Source organism: Lepidochelys kempii, chromosome 10 (assembly GCF_965140265.1).
Source record: "Lepidochelys kempii isolate rLepKem1 chromosome 10, rLepKem1.hap2, whole genome shotgun sequence".
NCBI classification, from domain to species: Eukaryota; Metazoa; Chordata; order Testudines; family Cheloniidae; genus Lepidochelys; species Lepidochelys kempii.
This window is the reverse complement of record NC_133265.1, coordinates 32,463,661-32,488,713: the sequence shown is the minus strand read 5'-3', so window position 1 is coordinate 32,488,713 and position 25,053 is coordinate 32,463,661. Positions and strand designations below refer to the sequence as shown.

General features: G+C 44.6%; 1 protein-coding gene across 5 annotated transcripts in view; it reads left to right on the top strand.

The window, feature by feature from the left end:
- The first annotated feature begins 4,213 nt into the window (after nucleotides 1–4,213).
- The window catches only part of LUC7L (LUC7 like), a 36,821-nt gene continuing 15,981 nt past the window's right edge, over nucleotides 4,214–25,053 (top strand). Inside the window, exons 1-5 of one of the 5 annotated variants that reach the window (XM_073362712.1) lie at nucleotides 4,214–4,434; nucleotides 5,787–5,857; nucleotides 6,940–7,034; nucleotides 22,520–22,618; nucleotides 24,354–24,464. In XM_073362712.1, the coding sequence (XP_073218813.1) occupies nucleotides 4,229–4,434; nucleotides 5,787–5,857; nucleotides 6,940–7,034; nucleotides 22,520–22,618; nucleotides 24,354–24,464 (582 nt within the window). In that variant the 5' untranslated portion in view covers nucleotides 4,214–4,228. Of the gene's footprint in view, nucleotides 4,435–5,786; nucleotides 5,858–6,939; nucleotides 7,035–21,533; nucleotides 21,621–22,519; nucleotides 22,619–24,353; nucleotides 24,465–25,053 lie in introns of those variants that run through there. The other 4 variants (XM_073362714.1, XM_073362713.1, XM_073362715.1 and 1 more) reach the window with 4 other exon arrangements.

The window sequence follows — 25,053 nt, the reverse complement described above, 5'->3', positions numbered from 1 at the left end:
TTTATTACTCCTGCCCCAATAACAAGGAAACTGGGGATCCAACACCAGCCACAAGTGATTATTTGGCAAGCAATCCCATCATGCTGAGCACCTAGGCAGGGTGGGTGTGTCCATGTAAACAAGATCAGCTCCTGAAATCTTTTTCCACAGCTCACCACTAGATGTCAGAGGAGAGCTCATTCAGACTCTACACTCTTTTCACTGCCTCGCAGCTAGCTAACAGGTCTGCTGCTGTGAAAAGTGGTATTAATATACAAATATCACTTTTCACAGAAGCAGACTTACTAATCAGCAAGTCTTAAAAAAAAAAAGAAAGGAAAAGCAATCAAAAAAGCAAAAGGATCAACAGAAAAATACAAGAATATGCAAAGCACCTTATTTGTGTTTCTATTTGGTTTAGATCCAGTAAAGGAGTGGTTCTCAACCAGGGGTACATGTACTCCTGGGCGTATCCAGAGATCTTCCAAGGGGTACATCAACTCATCTATATATTTGCCTAGTTCTACAATAGTTTTTAAGTGAGGTGAAACTTGGGGTACGCAAGACGAATCAGACTCCTAAAAGGGGTACAGTAGTCTGGAAAGGTTGAGAACCACTGCAGTAAAGAATAGAGGCAACGGTACATTATTTTTATTAAGTCTGCAAAATAACCCCTACATAAATAAATTACTATTATTTGGACATGTGTATGTGCATATTCATTTTTTTTCTAAAGTTAATTATTTTACAAAAAATTACCACACACTGACGCCACCAAAAACTTTATTGTGAGAACCCCTAGCCTACACTCCAAGCAACAAAGAAATAGAGTTTCTTCTTGTTAGGGCTTTTTATCCCTCCCCCTTCCCCCCCGGACTCTCAGCTGCGAACTCAGATGATGAAAGGACTTTACTTAGGGTGACCATATTTCCCTATGCTGAATACAGAACACCTAGTAAAATTACTCATATAATCCCATTCTAATCCCACGTGTCTCCTCTACTCTTCCTCCTCCCAACCAGGGACCTCCATTCTAACCCCACATGTCTCCTCTATCCCCCTCCCCCCAGGGGCCTCCATTCTAAGCCCATGTGTCTCCTCTACTCTCCCCCGCCCCACCTGGGGCCTCCATTCTAACCGCATGTGTGTTCTCTACTCTCTGACTCCCCCTGCCCCCATTTCTGGGGCCTCCATTCTAACTAGAGTTGCCAACTTTCTAATTGCACACAACTAAACACCGTTTCCCCACCCCTTCTCTGAGGCCCCACCCCCACTCACTCCAGCCCCCCTCTCTCCGTTACTTGCGCTCCCCCACCCTCACTCACTTTTGCTGGGCTGGGGCAGTAGGTCAGGGTGCGGGAGGGGGTGGTTAGCTCGAGACAGCTGGAATTAGGTTTTACTTTACAGAAGTTGGGCTATCTGCAGTGTTCTACCCCCTCCGCATCTATCATCGGCAATTGTGTAGTTAAGACAAAGGCAGATTGAGGTTGCAAACAGTCAGGTGATATTTATTAAGAGTAACAGTAACCGACCCCCTGCAAACTAAGATAATACAATAACAGCTTGGTTGTTAACCCCAATGATGTAAATGGGGGTGAACCCCACAGCCCCAAACCCTATACACAATGGGATAGACAGGACTAAACAAGAAGGACTATACCATATCTTTCAGACACTAGACAGGAGAACAGGAATAGGAACGCAGACGGGAACCAGAATCTCAGGGACAGGTGCCAGGAACAGAAACACAGCAGGAACCGGAACTCAGGAACTTCGGTGATAAGTAAAGTAGATCTTCAGTATGGTGTCTTCTGCCTTCTATTCTTGATCTCGTTGTCCTGCGATGCTAATTCATGTGATGATGGAACAGGTGAGTGGAGGTAAGTTAAGGGAACCTTGGTAGATATTACTGGTTCACCTCAAGTCCTAATACCACAGGGCTCCAGCTAATAGCAAGGCTGGTATTCTGTGGGAGGGCTTCTTTGCCTCACTCGGATGACCTGCTTTCACAGCATCTAGAGACAGAGTGCTGCTCAGAGGGTGATGCTCCCTTATATGAGTTCTGTGGGGTTTTTTTGTTTTTTTGAATGTCCAGATTCTACTGCCACGAGACATTACCTTTCCCACCTTTTCTTTGTTTTGGTGCCGAACTCAAAAAGAGAGCCAAAAAGCTGAAGGAGAAGGGGTGCCAAGATGGAGGACAGGTTGTCCTATTATCAATCCAAAATGACTACTATGGACACTTAATAAATTGAACCTTTCCTACGCAACAGGATGAGGGCTCCCGCTGGGGAAGCAGGCTCTGGGGTGCGGCTGAGGGGTTTGGGGTGCAGGAGGAAGCTCTGGGCTGGGGCCAAGAGATTTGGTGTGGGAGTGGGCTCAGGGCTGGGGCTTCAGGTGCAGGAGGGGGTGCAAGCAACCCTAATTCTAACCCCATGTTCCTCCTCTACCCTCTGCTCTCCCACACCAGGGGCCTCCATTCTAACCCCATGTATCTCCTCTACCCCTCCCCCCCCGGGGGGCCTCCATTCTCACCCCATGTGTCTCCTCTACCCCTCCCCCCATGGGGGGGCCTCCATTCTCACCCCATGTATCTCCTCTACCCCTCATAGAATCATAGAATACCAGGGTTGGAAGGGACCTCAGGCGGTCATTTGGTCCAGCCCCCTACTCAGAGCAGGACCAATCCCCTATTTTTGCCCTGATCCCAAATGGCCCCATCAAGGATTGAATTCATAACCCCGGGTAGAGCAGACCACTGAGCTACCCCCTCCCCCCGGGGGCCTCCATTCTCACCCCATGTGTCTCCTCTTTCCCCCCCTGGGGGCCTCCATTCTCACCCCATGTGTCTCCTCTACCCCTCTTCCCCCCCCTCCCAGCCTCCATTCTCACCCCATGTGTCTCTTTTACCCCTCATAGAATCGTAGAATACCAGGGTTGGAAGGGACCTCAGGAGGTCATTTGGTCCAACCCCCTACTCAGAGCAGGACCAATCCCCAATTTTTGCCCTGATCCCAAATGGCCCCCTCGAGGATTGAACTCATAACCCCGGGCAGAGCAGACCACTGAGCTACCCCCCCCGGGCCTCCATTCTCACCCCATGTGTCTCCTCTACCCTTCTTCCCCCCCCGGGGGCCTCCATTCTCACCCCATGTGTCTCCTCTACCCCCTTCCCCCCCCCCGGCCTCCATTCTCACCCCATGTGTCTCCTCTACCCTTCTTCCCCCCCTGGGGGCCTCCATTCTCACCCCATGTGTCTCCTCTACCCCTCTTCCCCACCCCGGGGGCCTCCATTCTCACCCCATGTGTCTCCTCTACCCCTCTTCCCCCCCCCAGCCTCCATTCTCACCCCATGTGTCTCCTCTACCCTTCTTCCCCCCCCCGGGGGCCTCCATTCTCACCCCATGTGTCTCCTCTACCCCTCTTCCCCCCCCCGGCCTCCATTCTCACCCCATGTGTCTCCTCTACCCTTCTTCCCCCCCTGGGGGCCTCCATTCTCACCCCATGTGTCTCCTCTACCCCTCTTCCCCCCCCGGGGGCCTCCATTCTCACCCCATGTGTCTCCTCTACCCCTCTTCCCCCCCCCCGGCCTCCATTCTCACCCCATGTGTCTCCTCTACCCTTCTTCCCCCCCTGGGGGCCTCCATTCTCACCCCATGTGTCTCCTCTACCCCTCTTCCCCCCCCCGGGGGCCTCCATTCTCACCCCATGTGTCTCCTCTACCCCTCTTCCCCCCCCCGGCCTCCATTCTCACCCCATGTGTCTCCTCTACCCCTCTTCCCCCCCCCCGGCCTCCATTCTCACCCCATGTGTCTCCTCTACCCCTTCTCCCCCGGCCTCCATTCTCACCCCATGTGTCTCCTCTACCCCTTCTCCCCCGGCCTCCATTCTCACCCCATGTGTCTCCTCTACCCCTCTTCCCCCCCCCCGGCCTCCATTCTCACCCCATGTGTCTCCTCTACCCCTCTCCCCCCCCCCCCGGCCTCCATTCTCACCCCACGTGTCTCCTCTACCCCTCGTCCACCCACCAGGAGGCTCCATTCTGCAGAGACACATGGGGTTGGACTAAGAGGCCCCCAGTGTTAACGGCACTACTGGGGCTCTGGGGAGCCCCCAGCAGCCTCAGCCCCTGGCGGGCCAGTGGGAGGAAGGGCCGGGACGGTGGCTGCGGGAGGGCCCCTGGGGGTGCTGGGCCAGGGCCCCGCCGTTTCCGAGCAGCCCGGCTCGGGGCAGGACTACATCTCCCAGGATGCCGCGCGGGGGCGGGGCTCTTTCCGCCCAGCGTGCCCCGCGCTGGCTGCTGTTGCGGCCGGACTCGGCGCCGGAGCTGTTGGCTGCGCCCCTCGCCCGCTCTGTCCCCGCTGTGAGGAGCCGCGCGCTGCCTGCCTCCCGCCATGTCGGCCCAGGCCCAGATGCGGGCGCTGCTGGACCAGCTCATGGGCACGGCCCGGGACGGTGAGTAGGGGCGGGCGGGGCCTGCCGGAAGCGCCGCGGCCTGGCCGGGGGCCGGCACCGGCCGCGCTGGGCCCGGGCCCGGGCAAGCGCCAGCGAGGGCTCTGCGCGGGGCCTGATCCCGGCAGCTGGGGAAGGGTCAGCGCTCGCCGTGGGGGACAGATCCGGGGTCCGACCGTCCCCTCCAGCTCTGCCTCCTGGGCTGAGCCCACCCCCTTCTCCCCCGCCGGGGCCCTGGCTCCTGGGCCCGAGTCTGGTTCCCAGGACAGATCTTCGCTCCTTTGCTCGCTTCCGTCCCAGCGGGGGCCCTGGCGCCGGGGTCTGAGCCCCTCTCCCCTGCCCTCCCGTCTCCCGAGCTGGCAGAGCCCCCGGTTCTCTTGCTGCCCCCAGCTGTGGAGGCTCCGTATCCAGCACCTGAGCTTTGCTGATGCTCCCCCAGCCTGTCTGCAGGGGCCCTGTCCAGCTGTGGCGCCTGTCATTGTCCGTGTAGAGCCCTCGGCAGCTGCTGGAAACGTCTGCATGAGTCAGACTTGTCCGAGTCTGTGGTTGTTTCAGTACCTATCCCGGGGAGAGGGGGGCACACTGACTGCCCAGGCCCCACTTCAAACAGGGGGTGTCTCACCAGGGCGTCTGCGGCTCCCCTTTGAACAACTCGGTTCAGAACTCCAGTGCCTGTTTGACACTTGTCTCTGTTTGTGTCAACTTGAGTGCCCACATGTGGGGTTTGGCCGACTCCTTGTGGGGAGCCCGGGTTTGAAAATGTGGAGCCTCTTCTTTTATAGTAATTAATCAGAGTAGCCTAGGTCTAGCCTGTGCAGCCTTTTTCTCTTGGGACTCTTTGGAAACCTCAGCAGAGGATATGTGCTTAGTGTGCGGTTCTGTAACAGAGACAATCTAAGCCTCCCCTAAAGCAGCCTTGAGTGCTTCTGCTATTGCATTGCAAGGTGAGCTGGAAGTCTGACTTTCCTGATTTAATATATATTTATTTGGAGAGACTTTCCGGCCATAAGCTCAGAGGAAAAGCTCTATCCTTCAGTCAGTGCTTTACACACAGAAGCATGTTAGGTAGGTTTGTATGTAGAAACTGAAGCTCATAGCAGTTGCCAAGGACAGGAATGTTGCATCCTATGCAAAACTATTTTCCTGCTATGGTTTGTATTTTCTTTTCTACTGAGCTACTGAATATTTAAACTCATTCTGGCACATTAGCAGGGCTGTCCTGGTTCTTTGCACTTTTTTTCGTAAGTGAATAAGTGCTTTTTCTTTCTTGTGTATTGAGTTGCTTTTGAATTGCTTCCCATATTTTTATTTCATACAAACTGAACAATTGTGGCCCCTCTATTTTATTTATAAAGGTTCAGTGTATCTTTGCCTGCCTACATCAATCTGCAAGGGAGTTGCAGAAAAGCCTCATGTTCATCGAGCCGTGAGTCACAACCAATTTTTAAAGCTGTTATAACAAAAAAAGTGTTTGCTTTTTTTCACAAGTAATTTTAAGAGTGTAGCTTAGAAAGAAAGAAAGAGAGAGAAAAAACCATTTTCAGTAGACACGACATTAATCCTGGATGCTTTGCAAATCCTAAACTATATTCATACTTTAGTATTACACATACCTGTGTCATATACACAGATTAGCTATAAAATTGTCACATACCATTGCCACTTTGCCTTTACTTTTATGTATCATTCCCCTGACTTCCTTACTGCAGGTGTGGGCAAGAAAACTTTTCCTTTAAAACTTTTCAACAGTGGGCATAAAATTCTGCAGCTGAGGTCTTGAAGAATGCAGAAGGGTATAGTATGTGTTGGAGCTCGCAGTGTGTATTGACTAACTTTGTTTCTTTTTTTTTTTTTGCTTTTCTGATATTGTCTTGTTTAAGTGGCTCCCAAGTGTAAAATGTTTTCTGAGGGTGGGAAGGTGGGGTGGGAAGTACATGTTTTGTGTTCCAGGCCAACACTTAAAAAACTTCATTCCTCACATGGCCTTGGAAAGCACACTGCATATTTAGTTGTCCAAACCAATAGGACTGAAGCATTATCTTATTGGATTAATAAATAGCAGTTGCCTGTAGAAATTGCCAGGCACAGCCCTGTTTTGTGATTCATGGCCCTCTGATAGCATGGGTTTCAGTATCTCCTGCCCCTATCCTTTGTATATTTAAAAGAGGAAAATAAAAAAAATTGTCATGGCTATCAGCCAGGTTGTCTTTTTTCCCTGGCTAGGCTGTCTCTTTGCATTGGTAACAGGCCATGGGCGCTCTCTGGCTTTCCAGCACCATATTTAATATGTGGTGTACTGGTCATCTAAATGCAACATTCATATTTCAGTTGCCAATTATAAAAGTTCCAGAATACCTTATTCTCCTCTAAGCTTTTCCAAACTATCTTGGGGAACAGGAACATGAAGTATTTTTAATCTACATATTGAGGCGAAATGATCATACCAGCACCATCATGCTTTATCAGCATTCTAATGCTTTCTTATTTAAACCAACACATGAATTTCAGGAGATGAAACGAGGCAAAGGGTGAAGTTTACAGATGATCGTGTCTGCAAGAGCCATCTCCTGGACTGCTGCCCTCATGATATCCTGGCAGGAACAGTAAGTGTCTGTCTTCGTAGTTGTAAGATATGGTGAAATAAAAGGCAATGGAAATTGTTCAGATCACATCCCTGTGCCATATATACATCTTAGGAGATGCCAATTAGGAAAGATCAGACAATCTCTGCAAATTCTGAATGTACCTAGTGCGTGAATTTCAGCATGCCCATCTGTGACACACACACATGTTGCTGTTGAAAAAATCTGCCTGTAGAATTATGTGGAAGTGGTCAGAAGTGAGGGATTTTAGTAATCCCGTATCTGGTGCTAAAATAGAACAGTCTTGTCAGTTTGACATACTTGGTACCTTTGAAACTTTCTAATGCTGATATGGGACTTTATTAATCAGGAATTAAAAGAGGATAATATAATGTCAGTCAACATGGATTTATGGAAAATAGATAATTTCAAACAAACTTGGTATCTTTTTTTAATGAGATTTGCGAGTTTGGTTGATAAAGGTATTAGTGTTCATGTAATATACTTGACTTCTGTGAGGCATTTGACTTGGTATCATATATTTTGATTAAAAATATAGAAAGATATAAAATTAACACGCCAAACATTAAGTGGGTTAAAATCTGGCTAACTGATAGGTCTCAAAATGTAATTGTAATTGGGGAATCATTGCTGAACAGGTGAATATCTACTGGGATCCCACAGGGATTGGTTCTTGAACCTATGCTATTAAACACATTGTTTGCTTGCACCAAGCTTACCAAGAAATCCAGATTGCCCTATCTGGATTTCTTGGTAAGCTTGGTGCAAGCAAACAATGTGTTTTCATATGGCTAAATATAAATGTACCCATCTAGGAAGAACGAGTGTCGGCCATCTGGGGACTGTAGGATGAGGGACTCTGAGGAGCAGGATTTGAAAAAGATTTGAGTGTCATAGTGGATAATCAGCAGAACACCAGCTCCTAGGGTGCAGCCAAAAGGGCTAATGAGATGTGTGGATACCCCAGCTTTACATATCTTGAGTAGTAATAGGCGATTTTTACCCCTGTGTTTGGCACTTGTGCGACCACTGCTGGAATACTGCATCCAGTTCTGGTGTCCACAAATCAAGAAGCATGCTGATAAACTAGAGAGCGTTCAGAAAAGAGCCACGAGACTGACTAAAAGATTAGAAAATCTGCTTTATAGTGATAGACTCAAAGGGCTCAATCTATTTAGTTTAACAAAGAGACGGTTAAAGGGTGACGATCACAGTCTATAAGTATCTACACAGGGAGTGAATATTTGATAATGGACTTTTCAGTCTAGCAGAGAAAAGTCTAACGTGATCTAGTGGCTGTGGAAGTTGAAGCTAGACAAATTCAAACTGGAAATAGGGCATAATTTTTTAACAGTGAGAGTAATTTACCATTGAAACAATTTACCAAGAGTCATGGTGGATTTTCTATCACTGATAATTTTAAAATCAAGACTGGATTTTTTTCTAAATGATCTGCTGTAGGAATTATTATGGGGCAGTTCTCTGGTCTCTGTTATAGAGGAGGTCAGACTAAATGATCACAATGGTCCCTTCTGACTTTGCAATGTATGAATCTTAAATGGGACACGGCTGCTGCCCCTTCCAGCCCACCGTCTGTCTTCAGCAGGTTGGATCAAGGCTCATTTGTGGAACTCAGAGATGGTTTTAAACAACCTTGTTTCTCTTTGATCTAATTTAATAATTCAACTCCCCAGCTTTCCAGTCTCCAGTCTTACTGCATGTGGCCCTGTCCTGATGGATTCCCTAGGGAACAACTTTCTTTTGATGGGGAATATATTCAAGTATTAATGGCATTTTGTAGTTCACTGTAATTCAGTTCTTAGGACTGGTTTGGCTAAGTAGGATGTTAGTGTGTCAGAGCAGATTTTGTTTAATCTGCAGATGAAAGAAGGAAACCAATTGCACCTCCCTGCTTTTCTAGTTTCTGCCTCCCTTCCTGGGAAAAATCTGGCTCATCTTGAGTGTTCAGTTCAAATGTATTCTATAGGAGCAAAAAAGAGGATGCAGGATTTTGATGGTGCTGACAAGATTTTATGTAATTAAAAGTATCCTAATTTGGGGTGGCTGAGTAAAGATGAAAAAAATTACTTATGGAAAATGGATACCACCAGACAGATTGCTGAATTACAGTAAACTGGGATATTCTTTCAGAAGAAAATGAAGCATGTCTTCTGTCATTGCCACATGAGAACTAGACTGCTGCATGCTGGAGATGAATTCAAATACTTGAATTCTTCTGTAGCCTTCAGTGTTCCCTGTAATTTTTGACAGGCCATGTGTGCAAAAAATTTCTTCTGTGCAAATTTTTGAAGCAGAGTTCAAATTTGTGCTCCATGAGGCAAATGCGCCCAAGCGAGTAAAATGCTTATACATTTAAATAGTTTTAATTTGCAATTTTTGATAATAGTTTTACAGCATGTTATTTTATAAGTAAAAAGAACAGGAGTACTTGTGGAATAAATTTGTTAGTCTCTGAGGTGCCACAAGTACTCCTGTTCTTTTTGTGGATACAGACTAACATGGCTGCTACTCTAAACTTATTTTATAAATGTCATTTTTAAATACTTAGAAAAAGGAAATTTAACCATTCTTCATGAAGCAGAAGTTAGCTTTCAGCATTACGCTTTATGATCTTTTTTTATAGACAATCACGAGCATATTTCAAGCACATATAGCTTCTGCCCATTGGTGTCCACTTTCATCTTTCATTCTATATACATGTCTGAAAGATTTTGATAAACATATAATAAAGACAATTTAATAAGTATGCCATTATGTCAATTTATATGGATTTTCAGATAGAGACAACATAAGTAAAAAAAGAAAGACAAGAGTTTGTGTTTTTTAAATTTAAAATTTCCCTAAAAAAAAAATCAATAAATGATTATCAGCCAAGAATAAGATATGTAGTTACAAATGAATTTTAATTTCTTATTGGTCGAAATATCAAAGTCTGCTAAACTAATCTTACTGTTTTTCCCTGCGATCTTTTTCATTTGCCCATTCAGTATAAACACTGTCCAGATCTATCAGTTCTCCATCCAGCTGGTAACTCTTAATACAAAGCCCTGGCTGGGATGATTTAATTGGGGATTGGTCCTGCTTTTGAGCAGGGGGTTGGACTAGATGACCTTCTGGGGTCCCTTCCAATCCTGATATTCTATGATGCTATGAATACACATCAGCATGTCCAAATGATCTACTTGTAAACAATTCCATAGTTTGTTTTTTAGAGTGTTCATTAAGCTAAAGCCACGCTCACAGTCTGCACTTGATGCTAGGAATGTTCCTCCAATATCCATCAACTTTGCAAGATCGTGAAACTGTTCGTTCTGGTGAGCAAATGTCACCATATCTGGGAAACTTAAAACCGATTGGCTTTTGATTCTTTTGGCTACTGCAAACTTGAAGTCATTGTACTGACTGACCAAAACAATCTCTTTAGCAAGAAAGTCTTTGTATTTTGAACATAGGGATTTGACCTAATGAATTCCAAAATTGAAGTCACGCTTAACTATTGCTACACAATCAAAAGCAGACCACTTGTGGACTTCATCCTCTGGAAACCTATCTGCCAAATGTGCACACAAGATGTTTATGAAAGTTATTATGGAATTGGTATCAATTTCATTATTTTCTTGAGAGCTCATATCTAAGAGAGCCTTAACTTTGTCACTCCATAAGACTGAATCTCCAAGGTACTGTCTTCTGATGATGTTCAGTTTACCTCGGGCAAGGTGAAATGCTTCAAGAGGCATAAGGCCCCATTTCTGGAGCAGCGTGGATAGTGAAGCCAGCTCCGACAAAACATCATTCAAAACTTCTAATGTTATTCGGTATTCCATGGCTTTCAGCTTTTTGTGGCAGTATTTAGAAACCGGATCAGTATCTTTGTCTTGCTCAAAATATTCCAGAAGAGGATTATAGTTGCAAATAATTGCTTGAAGTGCAAAGTGCCTAGATAACCAGCGCACTTCACTGAGTGGCCTGAAAGCCACTGACTCACATTCAGAAGCATCCACTATTTCCTGAAATTTGCATTTTCTCTTGGATGACCGATAGAACACTGTGTAGATGGTCCTCATTAAGGTTTCGATGTCTCTTATCAGCTTGATCTCTTTCCATGCCTCGGAAATCCCCTAAGTGTGGAATATCATGTTTCAGCTGAGCCACCACGCCATTGAGTTTGCCCAACATCACGGAGGCACCAATAGATGTGAACATCACCATCTTCATTGGATCAAGTTGGTGTTTTTTATAAAACTCTTTGATTGCAGACACTATTGAAACAGCATCAAGTTCTTGCAATCGTAATAGTCCACCAAACGAAGTTTTATAGTCTGCAGAATATAGGGATCTATATTTAAAGTAGAGTATCAAGTATCTGTTAATGGATATATTAGTGCTTTCATCAACAGCTAGAGTATGAAACGTTGCTGATGCTATTTCATGCATGAGGTCATTTTGGACAATGCAGTTGATATTTTCAAGAAATTAGAAAGCATAATTTTTACTTCTCCAGCTCACTGGTATGCGCACATACTTTTCCCTGTGGTCATTAATATCCTGAACAGGAAGCATTGCGCTGTTCATTTTAATAGCCAACAACACACTGTCAATAAATACCTTGATTTCTTCTTTGAGTGCTTGCGTTCAAGATTAATTTGCATCCTCTGCTTGTCAGCTGGACTTTCAAGAATCATGCTAAGCAATCCACTCCGTAAGGAAGGGTTTTTGTTTCTAAGATTTGTTCCACCATCTATATGAGACTTACTTGCCAGATGATGCTTTAAGAAATCCAACTTCCATACATCGTTCTACATTCTTCCTGTTAAGTTCTCTTGAAGCTCTGGCATCTTAACAATATACACAAATGACTCTGTCCTCCATCATCTGTGAATATTTCACAAAGTTTAACAAACATTACACTATGTGACTTCCGTATAACCGTCTCTATAGTCTCATCCAGCCATCCAGATTTAAATGAAGTTGCTGTTCTTTTATGCTTTAGACCTCTAGACAGTGACATTTCGGGATTGATTTTTTTTACCGGATTGGTTTATTTAAAATTAATACTTTTATTATATGGCTACTATTTCAATGCGCTTAACAGCGTGACTCGACAAAAGGGCAAATGGGAGATCATTCAGATCAGGATACCGGAAATTTGTGCGTAGCTCCGATCATTTCCATGCATCTGTGGCAAAAAAACCGCCGGAAAATGGTAAAACATCACGAGTAAATGTATGATGTCCAATGTCTTTGAAAGATTTCAACCACGAAAACAGCACTTACCTTTTTTGTTCATTTCTGGGAAATCTTTGCAGTTCCTTAGCAACTACAGCCAGGCATTTTGACTTATTCGCACATACTTGAGTTTGTACATAGCCAAATGAACAGACTACAAGGAGATGTGTGCGTCTCAACGTGATCAACGTTCCATGTTCGAAATGCTGGTGGGGAGGGGTATGATTCATTGCCCTCCTTTCCCTCCTCCTCCTCCTTCCCTTCCCCCCGCCAGCTAGTAGAATCTGGCTGTGTTGATAGATGGCAGGCGAACAATGTCAAAAGTCGCCCGTAAATGATATTACGGCCTGGCTCCAATGTAGCATTTCATTTTTGTGTGTGCGCGGGGTTTAGGTGCATGTGCACAGCTTAGAGGGACTTGCTTTCAATGGTAAATATTAAAGTATTATAAAATCAGTCATTTTATATTGCTGTAGTCAAGCTACACTGCTTAAAATGCAGTTACAATTTATAGCCTTGCCTTTTGTAATATGGGGGCTGGAGCTGGCATGCTTGCTGCCAACAGAGGAAAGATTCAGTATTTAATCTTTAGATTGTACCACCGATAGACCACTATAAAATCGTGGTATCAGTAGGAGCAGCTGTAGCAAGGCTGTTTTGGCACTTGTGACAGGGCAACTTCTGCAATATCGTGGGTGTATCTTAAGAGTTTGTATTATAAATGCAAATGTTTGTGTATTATTGTATGTAATGTTTCAGGCAGGGAGATGTGACTAATGTAGACTCTGGGAAGGGCTATGAGCTTCAAAGGACTAGTTGAAACAATGTGCCAGACAAGAATGAACTTTTAAAGTTTCCTAGGGGAAGATCTATGCGAAGGTATATGCAAAAGTACCCCCCTCTGGTTATGCAAAAACTCAGCCTTGAGGAGGGGACCTTTGTCTGCTGATCACCTGTTCCATGAGAACAAGGTTAGCAGCCCAAATGGTAATAAGGAGTAACTTCCAGAATTCTGGTTATTCTTGTTTTGAATGGGCGTTACCGTGTTATGAATTTGTAACCACAGAGAAACATCTGTCGTGTTTGAAGGACTGACTCCTACCTACTCCGGGGGGGATTTTGCACCAAAATATTAAAAAGTCTGCACACAATGTTTTAATATTTGGCATATTTTGTTTGTCAAAATAACACCATATAATCAAACCATTTTCAATTATTTTGGTAATTTATTTCAACATACTTTTCAGCAAGTGTGTCTGTAACAATACAGATAACAAAACAGATTCAGGAAATGTTTTTTGAAAAATGGATTCCTTACTAGGCATATTGGCACATCTGTGTGGCTCCACAGCAAGCAAGAGGGACAGAGTCTTGCATGCATGCTCAGCCTTGCCCCCCGACTCCCCCTCCCGCCCTGGATCCAGGTGTGGGTCAAGCAGGCTCAGCCTGGCAGAATCCAAGTATGGAGGAGCTTTAGTGTTGGGGGGATACAGGTGTGGGGCAATTGGGCTGCGGTTGGCTTGGTGGGGGGTTCTGGGTGCAGGGAGGTCCAGGTGAAGGTCATTGGGGCTCAGCAGATGGGGTCTGGAAGTGGAGAGCGATGGGTCTCGGCATGGGGCTCAGTGGATGCGGCTGGGTACTGGAGAGTGAGGCTTGGTAGGGTGCAGGTCTGGATACAGTTGGTTGGGACTCAGTGGGGTTGGGGTCCAGGTGCAGGGAACTCTGTAGTGTGGTCCAGGTGCAGGGTGATGTGTCCTGACAGCTGGAGGTGGTCCAGGTACAGGGATGGGGATCCGGATGCAGGGGAGAACTAGGGGTGTGTGTGTGTGTTTGTTTGTGGCCGGGGGGGGAGAGGGTGTGCGATCTGGATGCACAGAGGTTGGGCAAATGGGGATGGAGCTCCACCTACAGTGATCCCTCCCCCTGCGGCTAGAGAGTGATGGGAGCAGGAAGTGGAGGAGGAGTGCAGAGATTCCTGCAGCCAGAAGAGAGAGCCCAGCCCCACCTCCTGAAGTGATTTACGTCTCCCCGACACCTGAACCAGACGCATGCCCTGGGTGTGTGAATCCATTTTTTTGCGGGGATGTTAATTTTGAATTCCCTGAGTAGTAAATGATGGAAAGAATTCATTTAGCTTCTCCCACAACGGCCTTGTGTTCCTTAAGGGCTTCTTTAACATCTCAATCGTCCAGTGGCCCCACTGATTGTTTAGCAAGCTTCTTGCTTCTGATGTACTTAAAAATTTGCTGTTAGTTTTTGTTTCTCTTGCTAGTTGCTCTTCAAATTCTTTTTTGGCCTGCCTGATTATAGTTTTACACTTGACTTGCCCGAGTTTATCCTCTTTTCTATTTTCCTCAGTAGGATTTGACTACCAAATATTAAAGGATGTCTTTTTGTCTCTAACAGTCTCTTTTACTCTATTTAGCCATGGTGGTTTTTTGGTCCTCTGTTTTTGTTTTTAACTTGGGGTATATGTTTAGTTTGAGCCTCTATTATGGTGTTTTTAAATAGTTGCCATGCAGCTTGCGGGCATGTCACTCTTGTGAATGGTTTCAGAGTAGCAGCCGTGCTAGTCTGTATTTGCAAAAAGAAAAGGAGTACTTGTGGCATCTTAGAGACTAACCAATTTATTTGAGCGTGTTGTGAATGTTCCTTTTAATTTCATTTAACTAGCTTCCTCATCTTTGTGTATTCCCCTTTTTGAAGTCAAATGCTACTGTGGTGGGTTTCTTTTTTCTCCGCACAAGCATTTTGAATTTAATTACATTATGGTCTCTTTTACCAAGCAATTCAGCTATCTTCACCTCTTGGATTAGATCCTGTGCGCTATTTAAGACTATAGCAAGCATTGCCTCTCCCCTTTGGGTCCAGGACTAGCTCTCCAAAAAGCAGACCTTTGTGGTGTTTAGAAATTTTATCTCTGCATCCTGTCCTGAGGTGAAATGTTATCAGTCAATATGGAGAGAGTTGAATCACCCATTACTATTTTATGGCTTCTCTGATCTCCCTGAGGATTTCACAATCCCCATCACCATCCTGGCCACATGGTTGGTAGTATATTCCTACTGCTATACTCCTGTTGTTCAAGCATGGAATTTCTATCCATATAGATTCTGTGGTATGGTTTGATTCATTTAAGATTTTTATTATATTTGACTCTTCGCTTTCTTTCACATGTAGTGCCACTCCCCCACCAGCATGACATACTATCTCATTCCTATATGTTTTATACCCTGGTATTACCATGCCCTGTTGATTATTGTTGTTCTACCACATTTCTGTGATGCCTATTATTCATCTAATACCAGGCACTCAAGTTTACCCATTTTAGTATTTGAACTTCTGGCATTTGTAAACAAGCATTTATTAAATTTGCCAATATTTAATTGTCTGCCTTCATCTGATGTAATTGAATGGGCCTCTTTTTAATTTAACTTTCTCTTCAGTTCCTACCTGTACTTCATCAGCTTCTATCCTCTCCTCTTTACTAGGATATAGAGTATCCCCATTTATAAATCTTCCCCTAAGAGATGTTTCAGAGTAGCAGCCGTGTTAGTCTGTATCCGCAAAAAGAACAGGAGTACTTGTGGCACCTTAGAGACTAACCAATTTATTTGAGCATAAGCTTTCGTGAGCTACAGCTCACTTCATCGGATGCATTCAGTGGAAAAATACAGTGGGGAGATTTATATACACAGCGAACATGAAACAATGGGTGTTACTGTACACACTGTAACGAGAGTGATCAGGTAAGGTGAGCTATTACTAGCAGGAGAGCGGGGGCCGGGGGGAGAAGGAAGAGGGAACCTTTTGTAGTGATGATCAAGGTGGGCCATTTCCAGCAGTTGACAAGAATGTCTGAGGAACAGCGGGGGGAGAGGGGGAATAAACATAGGGAAATAGTTTTACTTTGTGTAATGACCCATCCACTCCCAGTCTTTATTCAAGCCTAAGTTGCTCAAATAAATTTGTTAGTCTCTAAGGTGCCACAAGTCCTCCTTTTTCTTTTTCCCCTAAGAGATGTCTCTGTATGAACCTTGTGCTGTTCTGCACCTGTTGGCTTTTCCCCAGCCCTTAGTTTAAAAACTCTTGTATGTCCTTTTTAATTTTACATGTCAGCAGTTTGGTTCTATTTTGGTTTAGGTGGAGCCCTTACTTTCTGTATAAGTGTCTCCTTTCCCAAAAGGTTCTCCAGTTCCTAATAAACCTGAATCCCTCTTCCAAACATCACCATCTTATCCATGTTTTGAGATCCTGCAGTTCTGTCTGACTTTCCCCAGTTCCTTTGTTGTCAACCTCCAGAACTCTCAACTGGAGAAAGTGAAAGCATTTTAAAGAATGCTACCCTGAAGGTCCTGGACTTTCTTGTTAAGAGAGTTGGTGAGGGAAATGTCAAACATGGTCTACGTCCCCAAAATTTGACAGTTCGATGGTGGTTAGAGGAACTTGAAGCATGTGAGAAAAGACTGTCTCTCTCATCACTGCCTCCAATCCTGCCATCATTTCTGTTTCAACTTTCCATCCTAATAAGCCATCAGCTTTTTAGAAGCCAGGTGTGTGTATAAAATTTTGGTAGAATTTGAAAGAGTTGCTTTAGAAACCTCTTGCTCAAATGATCGCAAATTTGAATCATCATTTCCCCCCCCCCCCCATGAAGCACAGCAAATTTAAAGGTAAACATGCAGATTTTAGAACATTTAAAAAATCGTCCTTTAAAAGAGAAGTCTTCTCTGCTATAATAATTGTATGAAATTAATCATCAGCAAGTGCTTTGCTGTGTCCAGATCCCCCCCACAGTAAAATCTTGGCTCAGTTCTTCTCAATGTGATGGTCTCAGCAGAATGAGAACACCCCATGGAGTTGAATACATCCTGAAAAAACAGAACTGAGACGTGTGATCTGCCCCATTCGTGTCAGTGAGTGTTCTTGTCACCTCCTCCCTGGTGCTTAAGAGCCGGTGATATACCTCAAGCATGCCTGTTCTCAACTCCTCGCACCAGTTTCAGCATGTAGTGTATTCTTGTGTATGTTCCTAACATGCTAATTCTTAGCTCCCCCCCAGAAGGGCAGGACTGGCTCACATGGGGGGAGCCGAAGGGGGTCTCAGACATCCCCAAGAGAGGCAAGGGCCCCCAGATCATGGCATGAATGGGGTGGCACAGAGAGGGGCTCAGACACCCCCAGAGGGGAGAATGTGGGTATGACCAATGCCCCTGCCCCTCCCAATTCCCCTGCCACCCACTTCTATGTCTCCCCTCCCCTTTCACATGTCTAAGCTATCATCTTTTCAAACAGAATTTTGAGCACCTTCTGAATTTTCTGCTATACTCATATTCCTCCTCCTCCTCCCCCCGCAAGTCCTTTGACAGGGGTGTATTGTAGCAATATACCTACTTTTTTGTTTGTTTGTTTTTCAGATTTTTGCCCAGAGTTGGATTTGAGTTTACAGTGCCTCAGTATTGCTCAGATTTGATGGCTGTAATATGTCCTCTTGAGCTGTGCAGGTCCTATGAGTTGTGGCTGGCTAGCAAACCTCTTAAGCACACTGTCTGCACATTTGTGTCGGTGGGTCCCATGCACTACCTGGGGGGTTAAAAGTCCAGCTAATCAGACCATGTGACCACACTTGGAACCCTGTTTTGATCCCTAGGTTTGCTCAGAGAAAGTTGGTAGAATCTGTCAACTTAAGAAAAGCTAGTGTTTTTTATTTTAGGAGGGCTCTACCTTGGGAACCCTTTGCCGAAAGAATCTCAAATTTGGATCATTAAACCCACCCGGCAACCCCATGAGGCACACCAAATGTCAAGGCAACTCGAGTAACCATGCCGATTTTAGAGCACTTACAAGAGTTAACCTTTAAACAGAAAGGTTCACCTTAACTGTAGCAGAGCTGGCTCTCTGCTGTAACAATTGTGGCTTGCGCCAGTTTGATTTATCTGGCCACTATGGATATTTCAAGGAAGCATGGAAAGTCATTATCCTGGAGACAGGGAGTCCGCTCACCAGGCTCGTGAATGCCAGTGCCAGGATGGAATTTCATACTTCCCATTGGACTGGTTTGTTAACAATCCACTGGTGGGAGAAACCACCTCTCGGCAATATGATCAGACTTGTTGGTTCAGCTTCAGCTTCCATTCTCTTTTTTTCTGTCTCATGACTGCTGAGCCTGGTTCCAAACCTGTGTGGCGTAGGGAGCCAGCACAGAGGTTTCCAGTGAGGAAAACATTGTTTAAAGCTTTTGCGGTCTGTTCCACCTTGTGGGTTGCGACAAGCTACAGTTGTTTTGTTGTCACCCTCCAGAATTCGCAACCAATCAGGTGGAGAAACATGGAGAAGGGAGATGGACTATTGCACTCTTGGAGGCTGATGCTTAGCTGGAATTTCTGAGGGACTACTTGTCCTGAGGTGAATGCAGATAGCTCTGGCCTGGTGGTCATCTAGATTGCTAGTGGATCTGCCAACAGATTGCCATGGAACAGACAATGGCAGCACTTCTGGAGGAAGTGTCAGCTGGTAATCTTCCCTAAATTGGGTAGCTCTATTAACTGATCATATAGTTCTGAAAGCGACAGAGTGGAGCATCACCCAGAGACTTGTATTGGCACAAATTACCATTGCCTGCTAGCAAGAGAGAGTGGCGAGCTGATGAAACCTGTGGCATGGCAGAGATCTCATCCATGAGGACCTGAATTTTGTTGATTTTTTTCTTTGGGCAACTCACAACATCCAAGTTACTTGTGAAAGATGCTCTTAGGGGTTAAGAGTTCTTGTGATGGAGTTATTGAATCTGCAGGAGAGCTCCTTAGAAACATGTGATGCCCCAGGATCTGGATGGCTAGGCAAATATGGTGACTCTGCAACCAGTAGGTTTTTAAGGTAGGGAGGGGGTAAATCTTAGTGCATTGTTAGCCGTTTTGGTAGCTATGCTGAGACATCAGTTGCATAGACCACCCGTGAAACAGATGATAGTCCAGAGGACATTGCCTGTAGTTGATAGCGGTCATCTCTTACAGGATAGAAATGTTTAATGGCAGGGTAATATTGGCACATGAAGATAAGCCTGCTTGAGGCCAATGGAACATGAAAAATTCTGGGGGATTGTTTCTTGATCAGAAGGGCCAGTGTTCTATCAGGAAATCAACTTGGTGCGCTGAGGTAAAGGGCCCCGTGGAAACCTCCAGACGTCTAGATTACCACCAAAAATGTGGAAGAGAAATCAAGGCTTCTCTGCTGATTGAAAGCAGGGTGATTGCCCCAAGGGAGAAAAGTTCAGAGATGCATTGCTTTTCATGAGATCTGGAGAGAGAAGGGAACAGTGTGGAGTGAATTGGGGGACTTCTTGAAAGTGAAGATTTGAGCCTGAGAGCTTACCTCTCAAATAAGAGAAGGTGTTATTTCTGCTTGCAAAAAATGTTGAACCTTGTTTTCAGGAGAAGATGGTTCTAGGTTGTGACTGGACCTCCTTGTCTTGTGAAAAATCCTCCTCTGGCTGGTGTTGGAAAGGAATTCTGATAGAATAGCCCCACAGAACGAAAGGGGTGAAAGGACACTCGCCGGTCTGATGTTGCTGAAAGCTGTAATTACCGTAAACCGACCTGAAGCCACTCTAGATTCCTTTGGAGATATTAAGCTCGTCACGATTGTAACATCTTAGTAGTCCTTCAGAGCTTTTTCTAGAGACTTAATCCAAATGTTACCCAGTTAAAAGGATCTTGGAACAAGGCTGCTCCTGGAAGTGGTGGCTGTATTTAAAGGCCACAGCCTGTCTCCATTTGGCAGCTCAAGCTAAGAGTAAATGGCTTGATAAGTCAATTAGAGCAGTTGTTTCATTGTTAATAAACTCAGATTATGTTGATGTCACAAGTCATGATTTTAAAACTGATATTTCATCTCTGTGTAGCCTGTCTTTTGTGTTAATGTGCTTGCTTCATTCTGAAAATTTCAGTTCTCCTCCTCTGTACCTGTTCTGCTAGCGTGCATGTGACTCACACTGCTCTCTTGTTCACACAATAATAGAAATTGGAGCTGTCCTCCATCATCATGGGGCTGCTGCTGCAGGATTAGATCAGACATTTGTAGGTAGTTCTCTAGGTATTCTCCTCAGTTCCTGGCTAGCTAATTTAGAGATATTTAGTTTTAATCTTAGTCCTGCTCAACCCCCTAATCATCTGGGTGTATACATATGTATATATGACTCTGCAAGCTCTGATGGAATTTGTTCTCCACTCATACATGGGCCTTTGGCTCTGGAGCTCTCCAGATGGTAAATGTACTTTTTTCCATTTTAAATAAACCAAACCAAGTGCTTGGTAGTCAACACTGATAAATGCAGGGATGAAACTAGAGGGGTCAGTTGTAAATATTTTAACTAAAACCTTAAAGCCCCTTAATTTTTTTAGTTGATAACTGTGGAAATAGATTTAAAAATTGGGAGCAGATGGCAGAAGTGATTGAAGCCTCTTTTGACAAGGGGGCAGTCCTACTTAGTGTCTCGTTAGCAAGGTGGATTAGTTTTAAATCAAAGCGATTTTATATCTTGTATTTTAATTGTTTTGTGTTTCTACCTTTTAGGTGTTTTCCTAAAGAAAGGTTGATTCTCATTGGTTGGTAACCATTAACATATGTTGATTGCAACTAAATGTAGCCTTTACACTACTTGGTGCCTTTTTTTTTTTTTTTTTTTTTTGCTAACCAGGAGGGTACACTATATCTATACGCCTTCATTTAAGCAGTTATATAACTCATCTTATATTTATTCTTAGTCTTTATTTTTTTACATTATTTGTTATGTTAGAAAATGAGGAATGATGCATTTCTTATTTCCTAAACTAATTTTTAACTGTTAATTTGTGTCAAGCGATACTTGGATTGAAATTCAAATGCAATTAAAAACACACACGAACAGCATTTCTTGTTTTTATTGCATAAAACTACCTTTAAATATGTTGGATGCATAAGAAAAGAAAATTTATCAAAACATGTTTGGCATTTAAAACTAAGGAAGTATTACCTGTAATTAGTTGAATTGACATTGTTGTTCCTGGTCACCATGTCCTTCAAGATTTTAGAACAGTAGATCTCACCCTCTCATACCTAGTTTTATTCGTAGATTGGAAGAGCTTTCCTGTTTTTTCAACTCCTAGTTGGTTTCCTAACTTCGAATAAACTAGTCATTGGCCTGAAGTAGTTGAATAAACTGAAGTAAAGAAAATATTCTCTCTCCACTTGCAGAAAAGGGTACTGTTGGCAAAAACTGGTTTAGCATTTCAACAAACTCTGGTTCCAGATGCTTAGCTGGTGATTTCCACCAGTTCAGTAGTTTGACTTTCTTCAAAGCTGGTCAGCGAACATGTACTCCTTAATATTTTTTTTGTTTAATTTACATGATTTTAATAATTTAGGTCTTAACATAAATTATAAATAAGTTGCATCTGAAGAAGTGGTTTTTTACCCACAAAAGCTTATGCCCAAATAAATCTGTTAGTCTTTAAGGTGCCACCGGACTCCTTGTTGTTTTTGTAAGTCTTAACATAATTTATCAATTTCAAATGTAATTGTAAATAGGTGTTTCGTTTTTTTTTTAATAAACTTGTAATTTAAATTACAAGGTTTTTTTATTGATCAACGCTGCTTGCTGGTCCGGTCATTCGTATGGGCTTGTGCAAAAGAGGCCACTGCGTTGGTCCAGTGGGACTTCAAATCCATAGCTGCATTAGGCTAACCCTGTGAAAGGGAGCTGTCAATGGAACTCTTAATACTACTCCGCAAGTTAGCTGCTAGCATCCACATGGACATACTGGTCACTGGCTCCATCCTTTCACCTTCAGATTGAGTTACTCTTAACCAGGAAGCAGCACCTGAGTGATAGGGTTGTATTGGGTTTCCTTGGACACTTTCTCAGTTACCCCGTTGTTAATGCATTTTTCCTGTTGCCCTTTAATATTAGGAGTCAGATAACTAGTTCATTCTACCTGCCTCTGACTGTTGAGCGATATGTTTTGCTTGCATATAGTCAAAATAGTGCTACTTCAGAAGCACCTGGAAGAATAATCCAGCCAGACATGTCTCTTGTGGCCACTTCTCATATTGGTAAATCAAGAAAGAAAATCGGTTTCTAAATTGCCTTTGTGGGTGTGATACATGAAATGAGCATTTACATAGCTATCAGCAGTTAAATATCAGTGCTTGTTGCAGCAGTAGAAAGTTCTTTCATTGACCTTGTCTTTACTTTCCCATAGCGTATGGACCTGGGAGAATGTACAAAGATCCATGACTTGGCACTGAGAGCAGATTATGAGATTGCAAGTAAAGAGAGGGATCTATTTTTTGAGCTGGATGTAAGTATTGTGATTTTTAATTATTTGTGTGTAAACAGCTCAGTGTAACTTCTGATATCAGATTGAGCAGCAGAGTCCAGCTGACGTTTCTGCTAATCTTTCTGTTTACTGTACTATTTGCTAATTTGTAGTCATGTCATGTCATGACTTTCCTCATGTCAACCTGATGCTGAATTGAAAAGTTAAAATTAATTATGGCATTTGCAAAACCTAGGAACAAAAACAGGCTACATTCCTTTTCTGCTCAGAACTGCCACTGCTCTCAGCAAGGCTAGAAATATCATGCTCTGATGGGCTATGAACAGGGGTGAATTCTAACATTAGAAACCTGCTCTGTGTAATCGTACCTTTGCCAGCCTGTGCTTCCGCATTGATTTTGTGCATTGGAACTGCTCAAGCGTAAAAGGAATGCTAGTTCTCCCATCCTGGCTGCTCCGGCGTGTCTGTGTGCACCCGTTGTCCATGTCGTGGTGTTTCAGTGCACCACATCAGCCATCTAGGTGTGAATCCCCTGCTAAATCTCAGAATGTAGAGACTTTGTCAAGTTACAGCCAGAACAGAAACTCTTCAGAGCAGTCTTCATTCTATTTGCCCACATCTATGTTCAAAATAAGGCGTAATGACCCTGCTGTAGTTACTTACCTGGGAAAGGTGGGGAGGGGGACAGGGATCAGTGAAATTCCCTTCCCTAAGCAGACAAGCAGCTGTTGACTCTTGGTTTGCCTCATCTCGGTTTCACAAGAGTCAGTCATTTTGATTCTGTTGTTCCCTGCCCTAATTTCATTTCTATTGAAATATCAGAACCCAATGCTCTTTCTACTGACTGTTTGTTTTCTATCTCCTGCTCCTTTATTAGCTCAGTATTTTTCTAGCTAAACCTGTAAATTTGTCTTCTCAACTCTCTCATTAATTACTGGCACCCTGCCATTCCCCTCCCCTCCCCCTTTTATGAGATCACTGATATCCTGGTCTCCTAGTTACCTTGGCTGTTGCATCTTCCCTCACACTAAGGCTATGGCTACACTACAGAGCTTACAGCTGTGCATGCAGCTGCACCAATGCAGCACTCCCAGTGCAGACTCTCTAAGCTGATGGGAGAGAGCTCTCCCATTGACATAATTACTCCTGCCCCCACGAGTGGTGGTGGCTACGTCGGCAGAAGAAGCTGTTCCACCGACATAGCACTGTCCACACTGACGCTTAGGTCGGCATAACTTATGTCACTCGGGGGGGTGGGGGAGGTGGCGGCTTATTCTACAGTAAGTGGTAGTGTGTTTGTAGCCTAAGGAAATACTGTATCCTTGCCCCATAGAAGAGTAAATGACGCTGAGTAAAAAAAATATACGGAGGTGGATTAGGGCTGAGCACAGCCTCCTTTGTGGGGCAGGAACTCAAATCCCAACTGTATCACTGCTTCAAAAGACTAAGAGATGAAGGGAAAAAGACAGGCTGATCTCCACCATCCATTTAGAAGTGTGTTCCCCAGAGTGGGTGCTGCTAGCATGAGGAATATAGGAATTGCTGTGCTGGATCAGGTCAGTGGGCCATCCGATCCCAGTTTGAAAATGTTGCCCTACATCCACTCAGGTAAGAAAGGAGAGCTGTGTGGTGGGTTGTGATCTGTAAAGGAATCCTCCTGGCTGGCTCTCCGTAGCAAAAGAGCCAGAGCCCAGCAAATGCTGCTTGTATGGCAAAAAGCACCCATAGTTACAGTTCTTGGTTTGAACACACACAGGCTATGGATCACCTGGAGTCCTTTATCGCAGAGTGTGACCGGAGAACTGAGCTGGCGAAGAAACGCCTGGCTGAAACTCAGGAGGAGATCAGTGCTGAAGTGTCTGCAAAGGTATCACTCTTCAGTTTAACACTTGTTCTGAGGGCCTGTGTGCATTGTTATGACTAGGTATATCTATGTTAAAATGTGATTTCTAAAACAAGAGACCTAAGTTACTTCTAAGTTGCGCGGCTGTGCAGCGGGCTATCAAGGGCCACGCAGGCGTGGAGAGGCACCTCTCCCTGGTCCCAGCCCCGGAGCTGCCCTGGCAGGGGAGAGGCGCCTCTTCCCTGGCCTTGGGCTGCTGTGGCGAGAGAGGGCTGGGGGGAGTCCTCTCTCCCCACCACAGCCTCAGGGCAGCCTGCACCCGAAGCCCCTCATCCCTAGCCCCATGCCAGAGCCCACACCCCCAGCCAGAGCCTTCCCTCTGCCCCAGCCCTGAGCCCCCTCCCACACTCTGAACCCCTCAGCCACACCCCCTCCATATTGGTGCACATAACAAAATTCTTTCTGCACATGGACTTAAAAAATTAGAGGGAACATTGCAGGAGATTACAAACTAGTCATATTTCCAAAATGTGGCTTCAGCCCTTCTGCGGTGGTGGGGTTTTTTCTTACCTGCATAGACAAGAAAACCATGTTGGGATCGAGATGAAGACAA